A 21,107-nucleotide genomic window follows, 5' to 3' on the forward strand; every position below is an offset into this window, starting at 1 on the left:
CCCAAAGCTGCAGCAGATGTTCCAGTAAGGGTTCCATTTGAAAATGTGATCTGGAGAGCTGTCCTGGTGGCACCAGCAGGAGCCTGAATCCAGAGAGCTGCATCCCTGACAGCTTGGACTTGGTGGCTTGGGTCTCACATTACCACAAATTCACCATTTCTATCAACCCAAAGTCTCTGCTGAAGTTTCCTAAGAGATAGTCAAAATTCCCTGTAAATCCACTGTGTTTATCCTCTAATCATGACAGGTTTTCTCTTAATTCCAGATACCACTGTTGTATTAGGTACATGTCAGGGAGGGTAGGTACTGAAATCACTTACAAAAAGCCCCAAAATACCTAAAAATACATTATTCTTGTTTTAACAATGTAGATAAGAAGCAATACTTTCTTATATAGAATGTGATATCCATTTCCTACTGATCTTGTGCTCCTCAGATGTAACTGTGTTACTGACAAATAAATATATGGATAGAGAAACTGCACTGCTGTGTACTCAAGCACAGACACTGTCCTTGACCCCTCCTCTTTTCCCTTTGTCTCTCAGTGGTTTAACCTTTTTTCAGGATGTCTTACACATCAAGCAAGTCAAGCAGTTCTAGTACTCAGTGTATTGTTAGTGGGGAATGGAAAGGAAGGCTACCACTTATTCTTTCCAACACCACTTGAATGTCCTATATCACTGGGGAAAAAGAAAAAAAATTCATGTGATACTGAAGAACAGGGTTGACATTTAGTTTGTAGACAAGCATGTAACACACAAATGATGAAAGAAAGGTACTTACTCTTTACTTCTCCCTTATACATGCACACAAAACCAAAGGACTGTTTTGCTTCTTTCCTGGGAGCACAGGGGGATGTATATTTTTCCATTATGAAGCTACACTCAGGATTTATACATGAGGACTGAATCTTTTATAGTTGCTCAGAATACTCAAAACTTGGAGGGAAACATCAGTGATGGTCCTGACCTAAACCAGACCTATGAGTTAGGCTGCTCAAGAGACAAGCAGGGGAGACAGAGAGCCAAGAGCAGCTTCCCCTTAAAGAAGCAAGACTTGTACTGCTTAAAGCAGAGGATCCCATGGAAAACACAGACAGGGCTGTAAGCCACTGACTGGCACAGCCACAGGAGTTGGTTTCCACTGAGAGAGAAGAACTTCATTCCACAACCTGCTCCTGGTGATTGGCAAGGTCTCCTGGTGCTTGTCTCCAAGCTCCTCATGTTTTCTGAGCTCAGCAGGATCTGCATGGCTTCAGAAGCAGAGCCTCACTCCTCCTGATGAGCTTGGACCACAAAAGCAGCCACCTTTTACCACTTCTGCTTCAGCAGGATGCTGCCTCTAAAGCAAGCAAGAGGTCTGAAGCCAATGTTTTCCATTTGGGACACTTACAAGAGCTCAGTGGAAGCAGGAGCTGCTCAGCTTCATGCCTCCTGAAGGCATCCAGAGCAGATCATGGTCCCTCTTTGGGCCACGGCCCAGTAAAAAGAGCAGTGATGATGTAAAATTACATGCCTCACACCTCCAGACCTCCAGGTTTACAAACCTGAACATCAGCTATGATCAGTACTGGTACAGCTGGTCAGCTAATCCATAATCTTTCTTCTTGAGAGGAGCTATTTCTGACAATTAGGTTTCCTCCATGATGAGTAGTTATTGGGTCACTAATAAACAGGACATGCACAGACACTGAAGAGCAATGAGTTGCCAAAAGCCACTGAATTTACCAACCCAGGACACCCACATTCCCACTCAAAGAAAAATTAAAAGCTTATTTACTTGTCCTTGAGGTATGGGCATCTTCATAGATTACTCATATTAAGGTCTGCAGCACCTGCCCAGTACAGATTTTCTCATTGACTCAGCAGGTTTTTGTATTACATCTGCAGAATACATGTATCATGTAGAGCAAGAATCCTAAAAAATGCTTCAAAAATACTGTAATTCTCTCACATAGTGAATGATAAAGAAAAAAGGTGGAACTTTGTCTCCAGGAGATATCAGTTGTTATTGATAAAATCAATAATAATCAATGTAAGTTATTATTGATAAAAAACATATAACACTTTCACTTCATCCTGAAACTAAGTAAAAATAATCTCAAACAGTACATGTCTACAATTAACTGGGATGAAGAATAATAAGCCCCAAATATCATAAAATTATTAATATTTTAATATTATAATATATATTATAAAAATTCACATGATCCTCTGGGTTTTTTCACAGAGTAATTTGGATTACAGTTTAAGAGCAGATCTGTGACTTCAAAATGCAGGTGATATGGTGAAATATGATGCTGAATGCTGCAGGTAACTACATAGATCATCTTTCTTTTTTACATCAGTCACTTCAAAAAGGTAAAAGGGGGAAGAAAACTGAAAATAAAAACCAAAGAATCAGAGTAAAAACTTCCAAGAAAAAAACAGCTGTTTTTTTTTTTTTTTGGTGTTATACTTTCTTTAAGAAGAAGAGTGAAAAAGATGGAGTCTTCTTTACTGCATTCCATTTAAATATCTTGAATTTGACAAACATTTTACTAAGCAAATGACACAAGAACTGCATGGCAATGATTTATCTAAACTTGAAATGACTGTGTTTTCCTACATCATTTCTACAGAGACGTTTGCCTGCAAGAATTTCAGAACAGCAAATTCCAGTAATCTGCATGTAAAAATGATGCTGATCTTATGCTTCTAATTAGTCAGAGAGCTGGCAAGCAGTAAAACATATTTTGTAAGAGGAAGGCACAGCAAACTTAACCTCACACCTCATAAAAGGCTTTGTAGTCATCCCAGTGGTGGCTCTCAGCATCCTGTAAAATGCTTGTAGCACAAACTCTGACGCAGTAGTTCGTAACTTGAAACTGGAGAAGGCTGATGAATTCCTGATACTGCTGGACAGGCACTAGGAACAGGGGTCTGTTCAGAGAGAATGATCAAAGAGGCAAAGTTTGAAAGGCTGTGCAGTAGGAGGTAACAATCCCCAGCACCACAAATGGTTTTGATTATTAGGTATCAATCATCCATTTCCTTTCAGTGCCAGGGTCTGAGCCTAACATTCACTTTTGGAAATATCTAGCTTTTGTTTTACAAGTTTTTTTAAAAATATATCTGCTCACCCATGAACTCTCACATAACCAAGCCCCTGGGAGATATATTACTTCATCCTATTTTCTGAGAAAAAAGTACATTTGTCACGCAGTGGTTGTGAGGTTCTGGGTTGAAGCATAATTGCATCAGCACTAAGTGTGATAAAGAAAACAAAGCCACAGGCACCAGTTGATTATTTTGGTAGGTATATACCAAACCTCTCTGATAATACACATAAATTGAATTACTGAGCATTAACTTCATGCAGGAGACAGTAAAACACCAGAGGAAAAGTAGCTCAGTAGTGCATACAACCCCTTAGAAATAACACAGTCCTTGAAAAATGAACTGGTTGAGGACTCCCTCCTGAAAGTCCCAGTTTCTGCTTTTAAATTACAGATGGCCAGAAACACGTGGACCAATAAAGAGATTCCTAGTATCTTCAGTCAAAATCTTGTAAAAGTGCAGCAAATATAGCTATATTGCCCTCCTTGGCCAAACACTGTCTTAGTCTTTACACGAGTACTTCATATATTCTCTGGTTTTTATTCTGCATGCAATGAAAAATAAATTCTAAAACTACATTGAATGCGTTTATTCACATCTCTGAATGCAGATGGTGGAAGGAGAAAGCACAATAATGTATATTTATACTCTCCTCTTAAGATTGCTATGTGCTAAATCAGATTTTATGAAAATTCAGCTATTGCAAAGGTCAGAAAAGGAAATTAAGGCCTTAGCCCTCGATTTATATGAGAGCAGAGTACATCCAGTTCACTGGACAATCCTATTTACTCAAGCTTAATAAATAAAAAATATTGATCTGCAAATCAAATCCAGACCTTAAACATAAATAATTTGTTTTGCAATGGCTGCTTTAGATTATCAATAGCTTTGATTCAGGTCTTCCCATAAAGACTACACGCAGAGCATGTCCTAAAAAATATGATGCAATTTGGAAAACTACCACCCTACTGTATCACCAAAGTGGAATGAGGGTCTGTATTATTGATGCTTGAAATCAACCATTATAAGTAAAAGGGACTCACTTTTTGCTGGTTTCTTTCATTAAGTTGCTATACATTGTAAAATGCTGAAAGACATATATTGCTGTGGAAAGGGTAGCATACAAGTCTTGCAGGGGAGCCTTGGAGGGAACATCTTTGCTTTTCTCCTCCAGTCTTGCCAGGACAGCTGTTGCCACTTTGCTGCAGGCTTCTACAAAGTTTGCTCTAATTTCCTGAAGGGAATCATCTCTGCATGCCAGAGCCAGTGGAAGCAACGTGTCAAGTTCTTCCATGATGTCAGAACAAAACTGAGGGAAATAAACGTGGCATCAAATTATTTGTATTCTGACAGCACTGTTTAATTTATACACACTAGGGTCAGATTCTTGAAAAATGAAATTGGCATTAAACATAAATATATTAAAGCAGCTTTATAAACATCTCATTCCTATATACAGGGGAGAAATGTTTATCCACAGCCAGTGAATTATTATTTCATTCTTTCTTTCCTTAAAGCTGCATAACATATATTGGGAGAAAAATTAAAACCATATTATGCTGGTAATGCCTTGATTTTGTTTATGATTTCATTATAAGTACATTCAAAACATAAGGCTAATTCCTTGTAAAAAAAGATAATTTTAAAGACTATTTTATTTTGAAAAATATACGACTTCTTAATAAAGAATTTGATAACAAACTTGTCATCTCTTGGTAAAGGCATACACTGTAAATACATACACTTAGTAAATGCATACCTTAAAATTACCTCCCAAAAGCACACGTGTTATTTTAAGCAAGCATTCATTAACAGCATTCCAAATTTGCTAGAACAGTTGCAAGGCTTACTAAATAAATGTAACTTTTAAACACATACTCCCTTAGAAAAACAATCTCATTTATTGTCACAAATGACCTTTCAGCCAAATCAAAGGACCCTAATGTGTCCACATTACTGGCCATGCTGATTAGTTAAATGTCTAAGGATATGAATACAGGAAATCCCTTTATAGTTGTGCTTCAAAGCTTTCAGCATTTTCCCATCGAAGCAGTTGGTAGCAGAGCAGATACAAATCAGAATGCCTTAGAACTTTTGGGATGAAAAAAATAATGCCAGCAAAGTTTAAAAGTTAATTCTTTCAAGTACAGACTATGGGCTATTGTATAAAAGCTCCGTTCAGCCTCATATTGTAATGCCTCTCACTTTCTTCTTAATTCCATTTATATAAGATACAGAATATTAATGGTACTGTAAGTACTTCAAAGTGTAGATGGCAAACAGCCTTGGCATCCTGTCTCCCCTCAAACTTCAGATCTTTTGATACCTGCCTTAGCAATTCGTTTTGGTTGCTCCTCCTGTTGGACTGCTCCCCAGGACTCCCTCATTTGCTGGTTGTTTACAAGACTCATTGCATAGCCTGCAGCTGAAAACTCTTCCTTCTGCTCGTGTTGGAGAATTTTAGTTGAAAAATCCTCAATTGCTATTGTTATACAATGAGCCACGGAAGACGACAGGTCTTTAAATGCATTTCTCCAGCCAAAATTCAGGAAAATAGGCTGAAATACATATTTATACACAACAAATCACATTCATCCCTGAGTTATTATTCTCTGAAGCCTACACAAACATCTGTAATTAAATTAAAGGACACCATCACCTTCTGAAATTCATTTTAATAATTAATACATAGTCTGTTAGCCCTGAAATCATATTATAAGCATAACAATAATAACATAAACAATAAAAATGAACATGAAGAACAATTTTAGATTTGCCAACAACCTTTTAAGAAATAAATTTATAAAAGACTCAGTTGAAACAAGACTACTTTCTAAGAGCCATGCTTCATATTTACATTAGTTATACTCTTTTATGGCATCTATTTAACAAAGTCAAAAGCACTTACAAACACTTGCAATAGTTCAACAAGCAATCCAGCAATAAATACCCTGTAACAATTTCTACTGCAAGGTGAATTAACTGGAAGTAACTGAATATTAATGGCACACGTTTAAGGAACCTGGTTTTAACACAACCACACTGGGTTTCAATTCTCCAGAGCTGGATTTAGCAGAGATTAAAATGTTTAAATAGAGATTTCTAGCTTTTAGGTAGGGCTGGCTTTAACTGTGGTTAACATCAGTCCCCTGCCTCCTGTAAACAGAGACTTCTGAAGTTATCTGAAGCTCAACAGTTGTGTAGACACAGTTGGATGTCATTACTTTTCCACTTTTCCACATTTTCCTCTTGCTTTGCACCACTCATATGCAATACAGCAGACTTAAGCCTTACCAGAAGTGGCCAGTGAGAACTGCAAGAAAGTTTTTAATGACCTAAGATGTACAGGAAAGATCCCCACTATGAGGACATAGTAGGAGAAAAGAAAATAAGGATTCCTGGCAAGCTGCAGCAATAAAACCAATCTGGGAGGCAATGCAGGGTTACAAAGTGGAGCCCCTCCAGCTTACTCCAATTTAGCAACTTCCCTCTCCCCTTCCCCACTCCCAACACTCTTGTAGCACAGAAGCAGCCCTCCTCATTCTCCAGACACCCATTTGTTGGGAGCCCTCATTTATAAAAGAAAAAAAGTCAACAACAAACTTGTGTCAAGAAAATCTCAACCTTCTCTGAATTCTGCTCTTCGTAGCCTGTAAGACACAGGAACATCAGCCTCAAACTGATTCAAAGTCCATTTGAAAAAGTCATTTCAGCTTTAAAATTCAGCCATTAGGAAATTAAATTCCACTATTGCAAAATATCAGACTTGTTAGGTCCCCTAAATGAAACAACAAAAACTTTGTTTAGTAGTAAATGGAAGGTAGACTAAAACTTAATCTTGTACGTACATTCTACAAGGCTTTTTACAAAGAAGTTTGTTAGTATCAAAGGATCCAGACATCATGTGAGAATTTACCCCTATAGGAAGCTTCATTATGATAAAATGCTAAGAACTTGGTAGATTTTTAAATTTTTTTTTTATGATTCTTATATCTTACAATAAATTTAATGCTGAAGAAAGCAATCATATTTTAACATTTTTTTACTGTTTTGTGATGACATACCTCATGTATCTGATGTTAAAACTTTGCTGCTATTGAATCTTAGATAACAACCACTTCTCCACAAATGCTTTAAGATTTTTATTCCACCTTAACTGAGGCTTTGTGCCTAAAACTAATTGCAGCACCTAAACAATGAACTTATGGCATGAGGTGTTTATAATGAACGTGATGACAGACTCCACCAGAGACACAGACAAAAGAAAATCCCCTGCAAAGTGCAGGACTCTCTTCATGCTCACCTCTTCTACCTGAAGTAACTGTTCAGGAAGCACACTGGTTTCATTTGCTCTAGTTTCTCCTATTAAAAGCTCCCCACCAGCTTTCTTCAGAACTCCTGCACAGTATGATAAAAGGGATCAAAGTTAAGATTAATTCTGTAGAAAAGTCAGCAGCCTACAACACCTTCTGATATATCAATATGAAGCATAAAAAAACCCCTCAACAAGATGTAGTGGAATACTAATGTTATGATAAAGTCAAATTCAGGTTATACACAGCTCCTTTTATATAACATGATGAAATCCACATCCCATTTTATTCATATTTTATACAAAAGCACATATAATGTGTAAAATATAGTTTCTTTTGTCATTAATTCATTTTTATACTGATTGTGCAGTCACCTATTCCCATGGAGAACAGATAATGTTAGAACAGCTGTGTAGAAGTTAATCTCTGTTCTTTGTTCAATAAATTATATGAATTGCACACTAATGTATTTTTATAGTTTTTACTTATTTGGAAATGCCAATATGATAAGAATAAAAAGACAGTTAATTAGTACAGTTATTGTAAGGAAAACAATGGTGACAGGAACAAGAACAAGTGAAGCTCCTTAAGAAGTGCTGGCACAAAGCTTACTGATAAATCTTAGAGTAATGGGAATATTCCCTCAGTTTTGACAAGGACAAGCCAATACCTGGGCTAAATATAACTTTAATCAATATTTCCACCAATCCATGAGGTTCCTGGAGTGCCCTGATAATTACTTCCTTCACCAAGTGTCAGAGGAGCCAACCAGGAAACCTGCTCTGCTGGATCTCATCCTCATCACAAAAAGATGGGAACTGGGAATGTGAAGGTGAAAGGCAGACTTGTCTGCAGTGACCATGAGACTGGGGAGTTCAGCATAGCCAAGAGCAGGGAGGAAGGTGAAATGCAAGCTCACAACTTGATTTTAACCTCTTCAGAGATCTGGCTGGAAGAGTCCCATGGGGTAAGGATGGAAGTGGGGGCCCAATAAAGTAGATTAATATTCAAAGATCATCACCTCCAAGCTGCAAGAGGGTTGTAAAAAAAATACTGGCAAGAGGCCTGGATGGATGAACATCAGTTCCTAGACAAACTGGGACACAAAGTGAAGCACACAGAGGGTAGCAGCAAGGATGTGTAACCTGGGAGGAACACTGAAATAATGTCTGAGCATCCATGGACAAAGTTAGGAAAGCTGAAGTCCAAATGAAACTGAGTCTGGGCAGGGATGTCAAAGACAAGAAGGGCTTCTGCAAGTACACAGGTGACAAATGAAGACTACTGAAAATGTGGGATCACTGCTCATTGAGATGGAGGCCCTGGCTACACAGATAAAGAAGTATGAGGTCTTTACTAGCAAGACTGGCCTTCAAGAATCCCAGAGAGTAGGGGCTAAGGTTGAAGAAAGGAAGATACACCCTTGGTGGAAGAACCACAGAGTCACAGAATGCTAAGGGTTGGATGGGACCTTTGGCAATCCTCTAGTTCAATAGAGCATCTTCACCTATGGCAGGCTGCACAGGATGGCAAAATCCTGGTGGGTTTTGAGTATCTCCAGAGACAGAAACTTCCCTGGGCAGCTGTCCTGGGCAATTGTCCCTGTGTGAGCAGCTGTTGGTCCAGATGGTCCCGTCCAACCTCAGCCATTCTGTGATTCTGTAAGTTTGTGTTTCAAAAGAGAATAAAACCAAACAATGTTACTTTAAAAATCCATCTCCTAGCATAAAGTTGGTAAGCCATGCAGGTGCCAATGTTCCTTAATGAATGTATCTCCTGTGAAATAAAAACCAAGAAGTTTTGAACGATGGGTATTGTCAAGCATTGTTAAAGATTATCACCCAAGCATAAACTTTAAGGTCTTCAGTCACCTGAAGCTATTGGTAGTAAACATTGACAAAGTTTAAAGAGCTTTCTTTTCTCCTAAAAAAATACTCAGTAATTGCAAATACATAGGATTTCATTTAAACAAAGTGGATTTTATCTTTCCCCTAAACAACTCACCCTCTGAAAATTAACACTCTGTACTTACACAGCATTCTAAAGCTTCATGGGTCTGCATTTCCATCATCAGGGAAAATCAGATTTGAGGTGTGAAAAATTAAAGACAAAGAGGTAGAATAAAAAAACTGAAGGGACTAACCAGGTCACCTAGCTCCCTGCTCATTCAAAATATGGTGTTACAGACAACCACAACCTTACTGCTTTTTTCAATACATTTTAGTGTATATTAGGGTGAAGTTTCCGACACATTTCTTTAAAAATTATTCCAAAATGAAAAACACTTAACTGAATACCTTCCCTCTTTTCTATTTTGTGCTTTCTATCTTAACATTGCCTTGATTTCCCTTGCAAGTCACCTTTTTTGCAGATAAGACATCTGACTGCAACTATCAGCACAACTGAATATCTGTATATTACGTTCTTGTATGGCCACCACTTAGGTCAGCTATTTGTAATTTTTTATAACAAGACTTTAAATAAAACTTTTAATAATCTTTGTGCATGCATGGAATTGCTGCCTTACCTGTTAAGAACTGAAAGCTGAGACAGACAGATATGTAGCTGATTGTAGATTTGCATCTCTGGGACCAGAGATGAACAACTGACTGATGTTTCCACCAGCATCAGTAGTTTTAAAAGTCCCTTAATTTTTAAAGCCACAGATTTTAGTAGACATCCCCACCTTCTTTTCTAAATAACCCCCTGGGCACTCTTGCCCTGTATTCATACACCTCTGTCTATGTGCACACAAGCTCATACATACAGAAAACCTTTTCTGGACATCTCAAAGAAGCCCCAAGGTCAAGTCTGTGAGGTTTTACCTAGTTCCTTCAGTTTCCCAAATTTTTGCTTTTCCCAGATCTCATCTAGCTAAACTTTATCCTCATCTTCTTCAGTCTAACCTCCAGCTATTAAGGACTCTCTTCAAGCTTTTCACTGATTGTTGCAGACTAGACACAGCCCCCCACATCCTCAAAACCTCTGAATTTCAGATGCCAGCACAAAACTTCCTCCCAGACACTGTGTCCACTGAGACACAAATCAAATTACCCTGTCCTCCTCTCTCGTCTTCTGTCTTGCCCTAACCAGCAAACTCCCCTGGAAAATAAAACAGCAGCTTTATCCAAGAGACCAGTGGAGCTGCTGTAGTGAAGTAACTCAGCCCAAATTAGTTGGACATTGCAGGCAAAGAAAAGGGAAAAAGCAAAAATCCCTGCCTAGAAAACTAGACACAGCTTTCTACACAAATTCTTTGGCTCCTCTCTTCTCCCAAGCTCCAGGTCTCCATTTGTACAGATAAATATAAATGTGTGCAGTCCTTCTCATAGGGCTGCTTAGAGAACAGAATCTGCAGAGCTGAAAGAAGTGAATGTTTTGAAAGAAGAAGATGGAGGCTGGAGAAAAACATTTTAATTTTTCACATTTGCTTCCTTTCCAAAGCAGGAAAGAGAGAGACTTGTTTGAGAAGACTGGATCAATCATGAATCCTTGCTGTATCTTTCTTGAAAATGGTGTTCTACAAACCTCATAACTGATTAATCTACAAACCTGTGTGTCTTCTTCAGTTTACCAGCCAGGCAGCTAGAATAATTTTTGTAGTAAATATTCAAAAGAAGATTGTATCAAGGGTTTCACTTAAAATCAAAATTCTCCAACCTGCTTTCAGTATGTATATTAAGATTTGACTGGGTTTATTCTTCTCTTTAGAGCAAATCTTTCCTGCCTTATGTACCCTTTGTCTTCAATGTATTTAATTCTTTCTCCAAGTTGCTATTTTTTTACTTTTTTGTAATGATGATGACAGTGAGGCCTCTTGCATTTTTAATGTAATTTTTTTTTCTTCCTTATAAGATGTTCTATCAAATTATTTTTTTCTTACAAAATTCCACATCTATCCTGTGTTTCTTATAGTATGTCAGGTCATAAGAACTGTCACTGGGATATCAACTTGCAAAGCATCAAAGAAAACTCTTGTGTGACAGCTCACTAACTGTGAATAAGGTAAATAAAAGTGTCATTGAAATGGCTCACAAGTTCAATTCAGCCAGAAACTGTACTGGAAATAATATGTCTTGCAGAAATGGGAAATAGCACTTCCACCTTCCTCACATACATATAGAAGCAGAAGAAACAAAAAACATTTGACTAGATGTAAATTGAAACACCTCCTGCTTTCTCCAATAAAATCTCCCATAAGGGACCTTTTATTTGTTGTCTGAGCAAACAGCAGTAACACAAATTAGAAATTAGACTCTCTCAGAGTGCAAACTCCATCTTTGTTTTGGATTGATCTTTAGAAGCTACCCATTTCCTAAAAAGCTCCTTAAACATCTTGTTTTGAGACCAAAGCGAAAAATCATGCCTTTCTTTCTTGAATCTTTACAGCTTCAAAGTCTGAGGCTGCACCTCACACACTTGATACCACACTCCTTTTATTACATTTTCCAGAAATGGAGGTAAAGGATTTCTTCTTATGCTGTGAAGGAAAGACCTTTGCAGATCTTCCCAGTCCCCTGAGGCAAATCTCATAAACCTAAGGGCTTGACAACTTTGCCCAAAGTGTTTTCAAAGAGATCCAACTGGAAAAAGCTTTTCTTGGTACTCATTATCTGATCTATCCACAGTTCACCTTTCTCACTGGAATGGAAAAACCGAGAGACAGATGAAAGTACGTTAGATGTTTTTTGATTTTTTAAAAGTCTCAACAAGAGGCTTCTGAAAAGCCAGAGGGTAGAGAATTCTACATTAAAGAGGGGAAGAGAATGCCATTTGGCAGGATTCTAAACTAAAATCTCCTGCTTATAACCCCTGACTGTAGCTGAATGTTCTAGATTCCTTCAAAAGGAATAACCCTGGGGATGCTGCATGGGCTAGGTATGTCAGAACACCTCAGGAATTGCAGCTGAGTGTAAATAGAGAAGTAGACTATCTCATCACAGTAGGCATGACAAGATACCTTCAGAATAAAGGGGTAAATGTCCAGTCAAGATGAAAAAGAAGGTGGTTAATCCTTTAATTTTCTGAAGCCTATTGATTGCAGTGGAACGAAACAAGGTTTTGCAACACCAAGAATAAATGTTCTGTAAATCTTAGGAAAAACAGGAACAGCTTTCCACAGACAGGTAGAGCAGCAGTCTTGACTAGAAACCACACTAAGTCCAGGAATGGGAAAAACCCACATCATCATTTTTTATTCTGAGAACTTTTTGTGCTTTTCTCTTACTTTATTTAAGAGAAAACTCGAACATTACAAGGGTGGTGGATAAAATGTGTATTTATACTGCCCTCTTTTTAATTGTGCTTAGACAGTGCAAATATAGTTTAAAAAGGGCAAAAGTTGACAAGTACATACTGCTCATTGAGGAATACATGCTAAATTAAGTCTGGAAAAGAAAAGTCAAAAATAAAATCACGAAGAACTGGGCAGAGAACTGTGAAAAAAGTTTAGAGTGGAAAATGCAATTCATAGAATTTTTTTCAATCTGTGCAAAACTATTTGGGAAAATGAGGATTCTGAATATATTCCAGAAGGTGCCAGATATGGAACTCTTAAACTGAACTCGGAGAACTATCTGTATCACCTAAAAAAGGTCTCTACATCCATCTCCCTGCAGAGTTCACTCTGGTTCACTGCTTCCTTTGGTGCTATTGTCTGCCATGGGGTTACCATCAGAGAACACTGGTAGGCAGTACTTCCCTCTAACATCTATTTTCAACCACCTAAATTGGTCTTCATAGGATTCCATTGTGCACACTGCAAAGAAACTTGTCTTGTTGCCAGCTAGAACTGTGAACTACACGTCTTTCTTTTCTTCACTGTTCTTTTTTTGGTTCACAAGCAACCTCCTACCAAAAGCGGAATCCGCAGAAGAGACTACATCCAAGAGATAATGCAATGAAAAAGTATGAAGAGAAGCCCAGGTGGCCACCTTGCAAATTTCCAATGTGGAAGCCTTCGACCTCTCCGCCCAAGAAGCAGCTCTAGTCCTGGTGTAATGAGCTTTACAAACCCTGGGAGCCTCTTTACCCTTAACTACATACGCCTCCCTAATACAATCCCTTAACCATCTAGCTAAGGAACTCTTAGAAGCCATTTGACCCCTCTTAAGACCCCCTAAGAGTACAAACAATCTGTCAGAAGATATGAAATCTTTGATTCTTCTGTGATAAACCCTAAGTGTTCTTCTTACATCCAATTTATGCAGCCATTGCTCTTTGTCATCGCTGGGTTTAGGGAAAAATGAGGGCCAAGAAACCGTCAGGTTTAGATAAAACTCAGATGCCATCTTTGGGACAAAAAAAAAAATTTAAAAAGAGGAACCATCCAAAGAACTACTTTGTTTCTGATGGAACTTTACACACGTTCTACGTATCAGGATTGAAGTACTATGGGATATGCTGAACAAAAATCAACTAAAACTGCCATTGAAACAGCTATACACATAAACGCAACGCTTGACACAAGCACATGAAAAAACATTATTTTTGTTGCATCTCTGCATGAGCTACATAGATAAAAAGGCTCCCGTGAATACCAAAAGCAACCAAAAAGAAAAGGAAGCAAGTGCAAGGTTCCAATCTATGAGATGCCTAGGGAAACTTCAGCTCACTTGGATATTAGCCTTCTTTTTATGACTTGGCCAGCTCCCCATAATTTACCAGCAGTTCTACTTGCAGAGGACTGACACTTCAGAGATGCTCACACTGCAGTGACTCTGGGGTAGTTTGGGGACACCCAATTTAGATTTAAACCAGGGAAGAGTGAGTGTGGCACAGGCTTCAATCTGGGCTGAGTTGCTCAGTTTCTGAGGCTGGTTCTTCAGCCTGTGCTGCGTGGCAAACCTGATGCTGGCACCCGAGTTAAATTAAGGCTGGTCTGGACAGATCTGCACCCTATATTCTATAAAATTAAACAAGATTTCTAGCAAGAATGCTTCTAAATAAGTACAGAAGATGGACGTTCTATTTTCGAGTCACATATTACAATGTGTTCTGATTCTAACATCCTTCTCAACAAGACTCAGCCTTCATTAGTGAAAAAAATAAGATTATCAGACCAATATAGGACATTAACAGAGAAAAACTTAAATCCCTTTTGGTACTTAAAAGAACTTGGAACTACAGGGAACATAGCTCTCATTCTCCCATATCAAATCATCTTTCACTTCATCCCTACAACTGAGATTTCTGAGAGTAGGAAGTGAAAATAACACCAATAAATCCTTTCAGCCAGGCTTTTGTCAAAAATTTCTCTGACCATGTCTTCTCTTCATGCATTCGCCAGAAACTGACATAAGGGTGCAAAGTTTTGTGAATAAAAACCACCTGATCAGAACAGCAAAACCAACAAATCTCTGATGACTTCACTAACATCACCTGTAAGACATTCAGCTCTGTTTCAGGGTAAAAGGAATTTCATGTTATCCTTAGAGCAGGCCTTCTACCCACTACCAGAGTAGTAATATTCCCCATCCAGATTTGATCAAGTAGAGGTTTAGGAATCTATTTGCTATAGCAGTGATCAGACTAAAAGACTATTCCTCAAAGAAGAAGGATTAACACACTTTTAAGGAACAGTTCTGAATGTAATTAAGCTTGGAGAAATGCCTGAAGGATAAAGTCCTAAACACACTTCCTGGAAAGTAAAATATTTCTTTTTAATATTGCAATTATTAAGTTCTCTGAATTACTGGAGATCAGATGTCTTGGAGAGCAGTTATTTAAGCATGTCAAGTACCCCTGATTCTGGAGTTTTTTATTATTTTTTTTTAACACAGGATATACTACTACTACTACTGCTACTACTACTACTACTACTACTACTAATAATAATAATAATAATAATAATAATAATAATAAAAATAATAATTTTAAAAAGCATCTAAGATTTTCCTTACTTCATGTATATCCTATCCTCCACATTACCTCTGTGAGACATTTACCATAACACCCCTTTTTAGAACAAGGCCATAAGATGTAAAAGACTATGTATAATAGTTTGGCATTTCTTGAGAAATGGCAAACCTGGGAGATTAAAGAGGCAAAAATACGTTGAAACCAATGGCAAAAATTGAACCTGGATGCAAATTATACTTGAATTTTGATGTATATTCTAGAAGTACATAGATTAAACTGTATTTCCTTAATTCAGTGTCTGTATTTCAGGTGAAGAATCAATCAACAAAACGTGTGCCTCGGAACTCTTCTTATATCACCTTTTTTATACTTTTTTTTTTAACAATTTTAGCATTGTGAGACCACATTCCCCAAACACCTTTCTTCTCTGCCTGCAGCTTGACTACAGGGATACTGAATATTTGACTCCACCTACCCTCTCTCCCTGAGCAGCCTGCCCTCATTTCTGGTCTGATCCTTTCCTGCAATATAATCAAAGCTCTTGAAACCACTTGCTCTCTGGTGACCTGGAATCTCTCTACTGGCAGAAGCAGCAGAGTAGAAGAACATTTATGAACATACTGTGACCTGGAAGGTGTTATTCAGCTGAATTTGAGGTTCTCCTCGTGTGACATGAATGCAATTAGATGAAAAAGGGAGTAAGCTTGGAATCTAAAGCAGATGAAAAGTTGAAGCTTGGTCATGCAGCAGTTTACTTTATGATGGAGGGGCCACTTCTTTAAAATACCCACTGAAGGCAGTGGGATAAGTGTGACAGCAAACAGAGTACATATTATTGTTTGTGAGAAGCACAGGTAAAAGCAGAACTATATATTTAAATATTTATTTGCATGCTTACTAAGATCAATTAAACTCAAGTTCAAGTCAGTGTTTTTCCCTCTTGAAAAAAGGAAGATTAAAAGGACAAGTCTAGAAACTATCACAGTTTCAAACAATTCAGACTACATATTTGTTTTGTTGTATATGAGACACAGAATTTTATAGATAATTAAATGGGAGGTATTATGTTACAGTTTGAAAGTTTTTCATTGTGATTCTCCCTCAATAATACTGTACATTACAAATTTACACACAATTATCAGTTCTTTTCCACAAGTTATTTTTGCTCACATGAATTTCTGCATATTTCAAAGAGATTTTAATGGATATGGCATTAAACTTTTTTATAAAGCACAATGAAATAAACTAAATTATTAATATTGAAAATCATGTAAAATTGTCTTTTTGCAGAAAGCAGCATAAATAAAGAAGGAAAAGCATTCATTACCTTGAACATTCTTGTTCTTCTCTGTAAAGGAAGGCACCAGCAGAATTTCTGCAGAGAGCTCTTCAATTTTTTCTTCCATCACCAAAAAGAGTTTGGTAAGTTGAGAAAGACATTTTAGTTGATACAATGTTAAGCAGAAGTTCCTTCCTTTTTTGTTGTATTCTTGGGAGGCTGTAAAATCATAAAATACCTTTTAAAATGATCCTGAAAAACTGATTATGGAAGAAAATACATTATATCAAGTAATTTCTTTTTTTTTTTTTTTTTTTTTTTTGTCATAGCATGGTGTAACTTATTGTAAAATAGTTACATGAGGAACTCCAAAATTCTTTGGCTTTTCTGAACTATTTGTGAAGCAACACCTGAATTCCAGATTTTGTTACTGATTAACTGAATTTTTTTTTTCCAAGCAACAGCCCTACAGACAAATCTTCTCACCTGTGTTCTACAGAAAAAAAAAATACTGATTGAAGAAAAGGAAAAAACCCACATCATTACTGTATTTTAATGGTTTGGGACATCACATCACTACACTGTCACTCTGCAAGTCACCTTGTCTGTTTAACAATCTGCTAGCACAATACAGTTGATGAATATGACATCTGAGTGAAAAGAAACATCAATCTAGCCCTCCACAACTTTAAATATGTGGGGTCTGAAAACAAGTAAGACTGTCAGGGATAATACAAATATCAGCAAGTATTATACCTATAAGCATTTGGTATTTAAAAGAAGGAAACTGAACATTTTATTTTGAAAGGTTAACACTTGCAATCATAACATATAATCATGTCACATCAACCAGGGAACTCTTGATTTAAGCACAGTCAGACTATAAAAGACTGTGAGCTGCTTCTAATTCAGTATTACCAAACCACATGGTTTTAGGTATTTTAATTCCATAACTTCTTCAAACGTAACAAATTTGCACTCCTATGCAAACTGCAGTGAGCTGGTACCATGTTCCTATGCAGTTCTGTTGCAGATGTAACATCAGCAGAACAGTTTCTGTGGAAAGTGTCAGAGTGAGAGCCAGAGTAGTTTGAAAGGGAAGCTCTGAAAGTCGAAAGCAAATAGAAATTGATTGAAATGTACTTTTATGTCTCAAATCTCTCTTACCTTTGCAATTTCGAAGCACTCAGTACCACTCTTTTTCCTCAAAGTTCCTAGATTATTTTTTTTTTTAGCTATTCACGAATCACTTTTAAATAGACATAGATCTAAGTAGCAAAGCTGAGCTCTGAATACAAATTCTCTAATTTGCTATTCCAGTTTTGCAGCCTTGGAGATTGAACTGCAAGTTTTGCATCCACATCTGAATTTCCTCAAAGTTTGAAACAGATGTATTCATGCTAGTCCCTTGCATTTCTAAGAATGGCAATAGAGAGTGTTATGAATAATTGCCTCTGTTAGTGCCTTGTCTCTCTCAATAACAAGTAAATATCTGTATCACTGGATTTCCAATTTTAAGTCTTAAACTTCCAAAAAAAAGACAGTCTGTTTTTTCAGAGGATTTTTCTCCTTTACCTGAAAACTGGATAATATAAACTGAGTATATATATATATATAAACTATATAAAACTGAATATATAAACTATATATAAACCAAATATATATATAATATATATAATACAAACTGAAATGACTGCCTGAGTCTGCAGACAGCCAGAAGTAACAGATCCAAGATGTAACACAAATCACATCATAAAAATTAATGGAGTGTTAGTTCTGTCTCCTATAATCTGGAAACCTGGTGATGCTCCTGTGCCCTCTCTTGAAGAACAAAGAAACCTTCCAATTATTTGATTGCCCCAAGCAATATTGTTTTCAGACCAAAAGGAAGCGGACCTAAGAGTCAAAGGTATGCCCCAGTAAAATTACCCTTAGAATATATTACCAAACTATTCAAAGTATATTTCAGATGGAAGCTGAAGATATTAAGTTCAAAGATGTCTGGGTTTTTTTTTTTCATGCAATTAAGAAGTTGAGAGAACACTTTCATATATGACTAATCATATTATAGTATATGCAAACAGACACTGATATAATAATCAGAGCAAAAGGTTACTATTTAATACCATGTATGTTCTACAAACAGCTAGAAAAGGCCTTCAGGTTGTGAAGCACAGACAACATTTGAGACCCTTGAAGGCAGGCAAGATTACTGGGTTAATTTCATGGCTGACTTAAAATTTGATACAAAAGTCAGGAATAAGTGGAGGTAAGCACAGGGGAAATTTTGCCTTTGATAAAAAGGCACAGACATTTGCACAGTTATCTGATAAGCAACCAGCCCCCACGGTCAAGAGGAAAGGAGATAAGAGAACAGTTCTTTCAGTGCATTCACAGAAGCCTGAAGCATAAAGTTGAAATCCCTTGAATCAGTCAGATTTGGAGCTCATCAGAAACCTGTGAAGTGCAGGCAGTGAGAACATGGTGATCCAGTTCAACAGAAAGTGAAGTGCAAACCTCTGAGGCCAGAAGATGGTCAAGACAAAGGCATTAGAAAACAGAAAGATCACCATGTAATAAATATAACACCCTGAGAATTGCTGACTCTAGGATAAGCAGGTGAAACAATCACATGAGGATTCACTGTGATATATGTTCTACCATGTCATGAATCTGTCTGGAGGAAAATCAGCCCTACCCACAGAGCACTGGATATTTTTTCTGGAAAAGTTACTGAAAGCATCATGGCTTATGATTTTCAGAGACACATGGTGACATCCCTCTGTGATGAAAATGGTCTAAAGCTGCTGACAGCACCCTGCACATTGCACACAGGACCATGCACAGGGTGACATCCATGAAGCTGATCCCAGCCTGCCAGGAATCACAGTGAGCAAGGGCATTCCAGTCTGCTTGCAGAATAGAAGGAAGCAGGTAGCAAGTTACCTGACACAAATCAACTTCCTTTACCAGCTGCTATTATTCTTCTAAACCTGATTTTTTTCTGCAAGCCCCAGTTTAATTCCATGTTTCATTTAATTCATAGTTTAGTCCATGTACAGAATCCTGAGCTGCATAAATCAGTGAACCCTCCACAACATCTCCTGACCTCCTGTTTAAGGACTACCTCATAGGAAAAATTCCTGAGAAGGGACAGAAAGGCTGGCATAGAGGCTACAGAGAGACAAAGTGGACCATACAGCCATTATCAATGTGCTAATGAACCAATTTTGCAAATGTTATTCTAAACAGGGGTGAGGTGAGGAGCTAAAGAAATACTGAGGGCTAAGGAAAGGTTCTGAGCTCCTGAACACAGCCTCAGTCTTCCTCCTGTGTAAAACACAAATCACAAAAATATTCCTGTGCAAAACCACTGCCTATGCTCATGATTTCTGAACTGATCTGGAGGCCAAATCTGCCAGCAGAAAAATTCTAAACCAGCATAATGGCTATTTTTAGATGCAAGAAAAAAGATCCCAACCAGGCACAGTGTCAGGGATGCTGGGTGCTCCATGTGGGACAGGGAACAGAAGAGAGGAACATGGACACCAGAAGAGGTTTCATCCCAGCCAGGGTCCCATCCCACAGTTCCTACACAAGGCAAACAGAGCAGACCCAGAGGTGACAGTCGGGTTTCAACCAAGGATCCAGAAGATCAGCCAAGCACATGGTGATGGTGCAAAGCTGAGACTGAGCCAGGAAGTGAGTTTGCAGCTTGGGGGCAGGATCAGGACTAAGTAAAAGTCAGGGTAATCAAGAGGCAGACACAGCTCAGTGAACATTGGGCAGGAACATGCTGATAAGGCAGATTCAAGCTCAATGAGCTTGTCTGCATCAATGGGGCCCATGACCTGTCACAGCCACAGCTCTGGTGGACATGGATATGGGGACACTTATGATGGAGCTCATGCAGGGACTGAAGATCCAAGCCTTGGAAATAGGTCTCTTGGGCAAGCTGAGGTGGAAGCCCCAGAAGAGGCTGCGTCATTAAGCACCATTGCCACCCAGGCCTCTGTTGCAGAGCTCTCAAGGACCATCAGTTTTCACCCTAAACCAAAGAAGAACAGATTATTTCTGGAAAAGAGAAAGTATTTTAGGCTTCTGTTACCTAGTCTGTGGGGTGGTGGGGTCAGAAGAGGTAGAAAAGACAAAAGATTTTACTCGAATTGACTTGAACCTGCACACAGAAATAAGTCTTGCTGGCTTGCTACACAGATCTGGAATCAAAGGAATGTGCTCAAAATGTTCAACCTCTTTACATCACTGAATTTAGAAAATATGTAGTCTTCACTTCTATGACACAGAGGCAGAGGAGACATCAAGGGTACTTAATTTCCTCTGGCAAGCTGACATACCAGCCCAACCATCAAATGACAGGCAACTGGAGTCTAACATCCAAACAAGGTGATTCTTAGAGAGCTTTGCTTATAGAAAAAAGGCAGCCTTTGCTAAAATTAACATTAAATGTCTATCAAACCATAGAATCACAGAATCCTAGAATGGGCTGGGTTGGAAGGGACCTCAGAGCTCATCAAGTCCAACCCTTGCTCCACTCCC

At 38.0% G+C, this 21,107-nt stretch overlaps 1 protein-coding gene across 4 annotated transcripts in view; it reads right to left on the reverse strand.

The window, feature by feature from the left end:
- Window positions 1–21,107, reverse strand: part of KIAA0825 (KIAA0825 ortholog) — a 232,423-nt gene that overhangs the window by 150,497 nt on the left and 60,819 nt on the right. For all 4 annotated transcript variants that reach the window (XM_071731888.1, XM_071731889.1, XM_071731887.1 and 1 more), the window contains exons 5-9: window positions 16,599–16,769; window positions 7,402–7,496; window positions 5,429–5,656; window positions 4,142–4,407; window positions 2,771–2,921 (exon numbers count right to left, since the gene is read on the reverse strand). In XM_071731888.1, coding sequence (XP_071587989.1) covers window positions 2,771–2,921; window positions 4,142–4,407; window positions 5,429–5,656; window positions 7,402–7,496; window positions 16,599–16,769 — 911 coding nt within the window. The remainder of the gene's footprint in view (window positions 1–2,770; window positions 2,922–4,141; window positions 4,408–5,428; window positions 5,657–7,401; window positions 7,497–16,598; window positions 16,770–21,107) is intronic.

The sequence above is a fragment of the Heliangelus exortis genome, chromosome Z, assembly GCF_036169615.1.
Source record: "Heliangelus exortis chromosome Z, bHelExo1.hap1, whole genome shotgun sequence".
NCBI lineage: Eukaryota > Metazoa > Chordata > Aves > Apodiformes > Trochilidae > Heliangelus > Heliangelus exortis.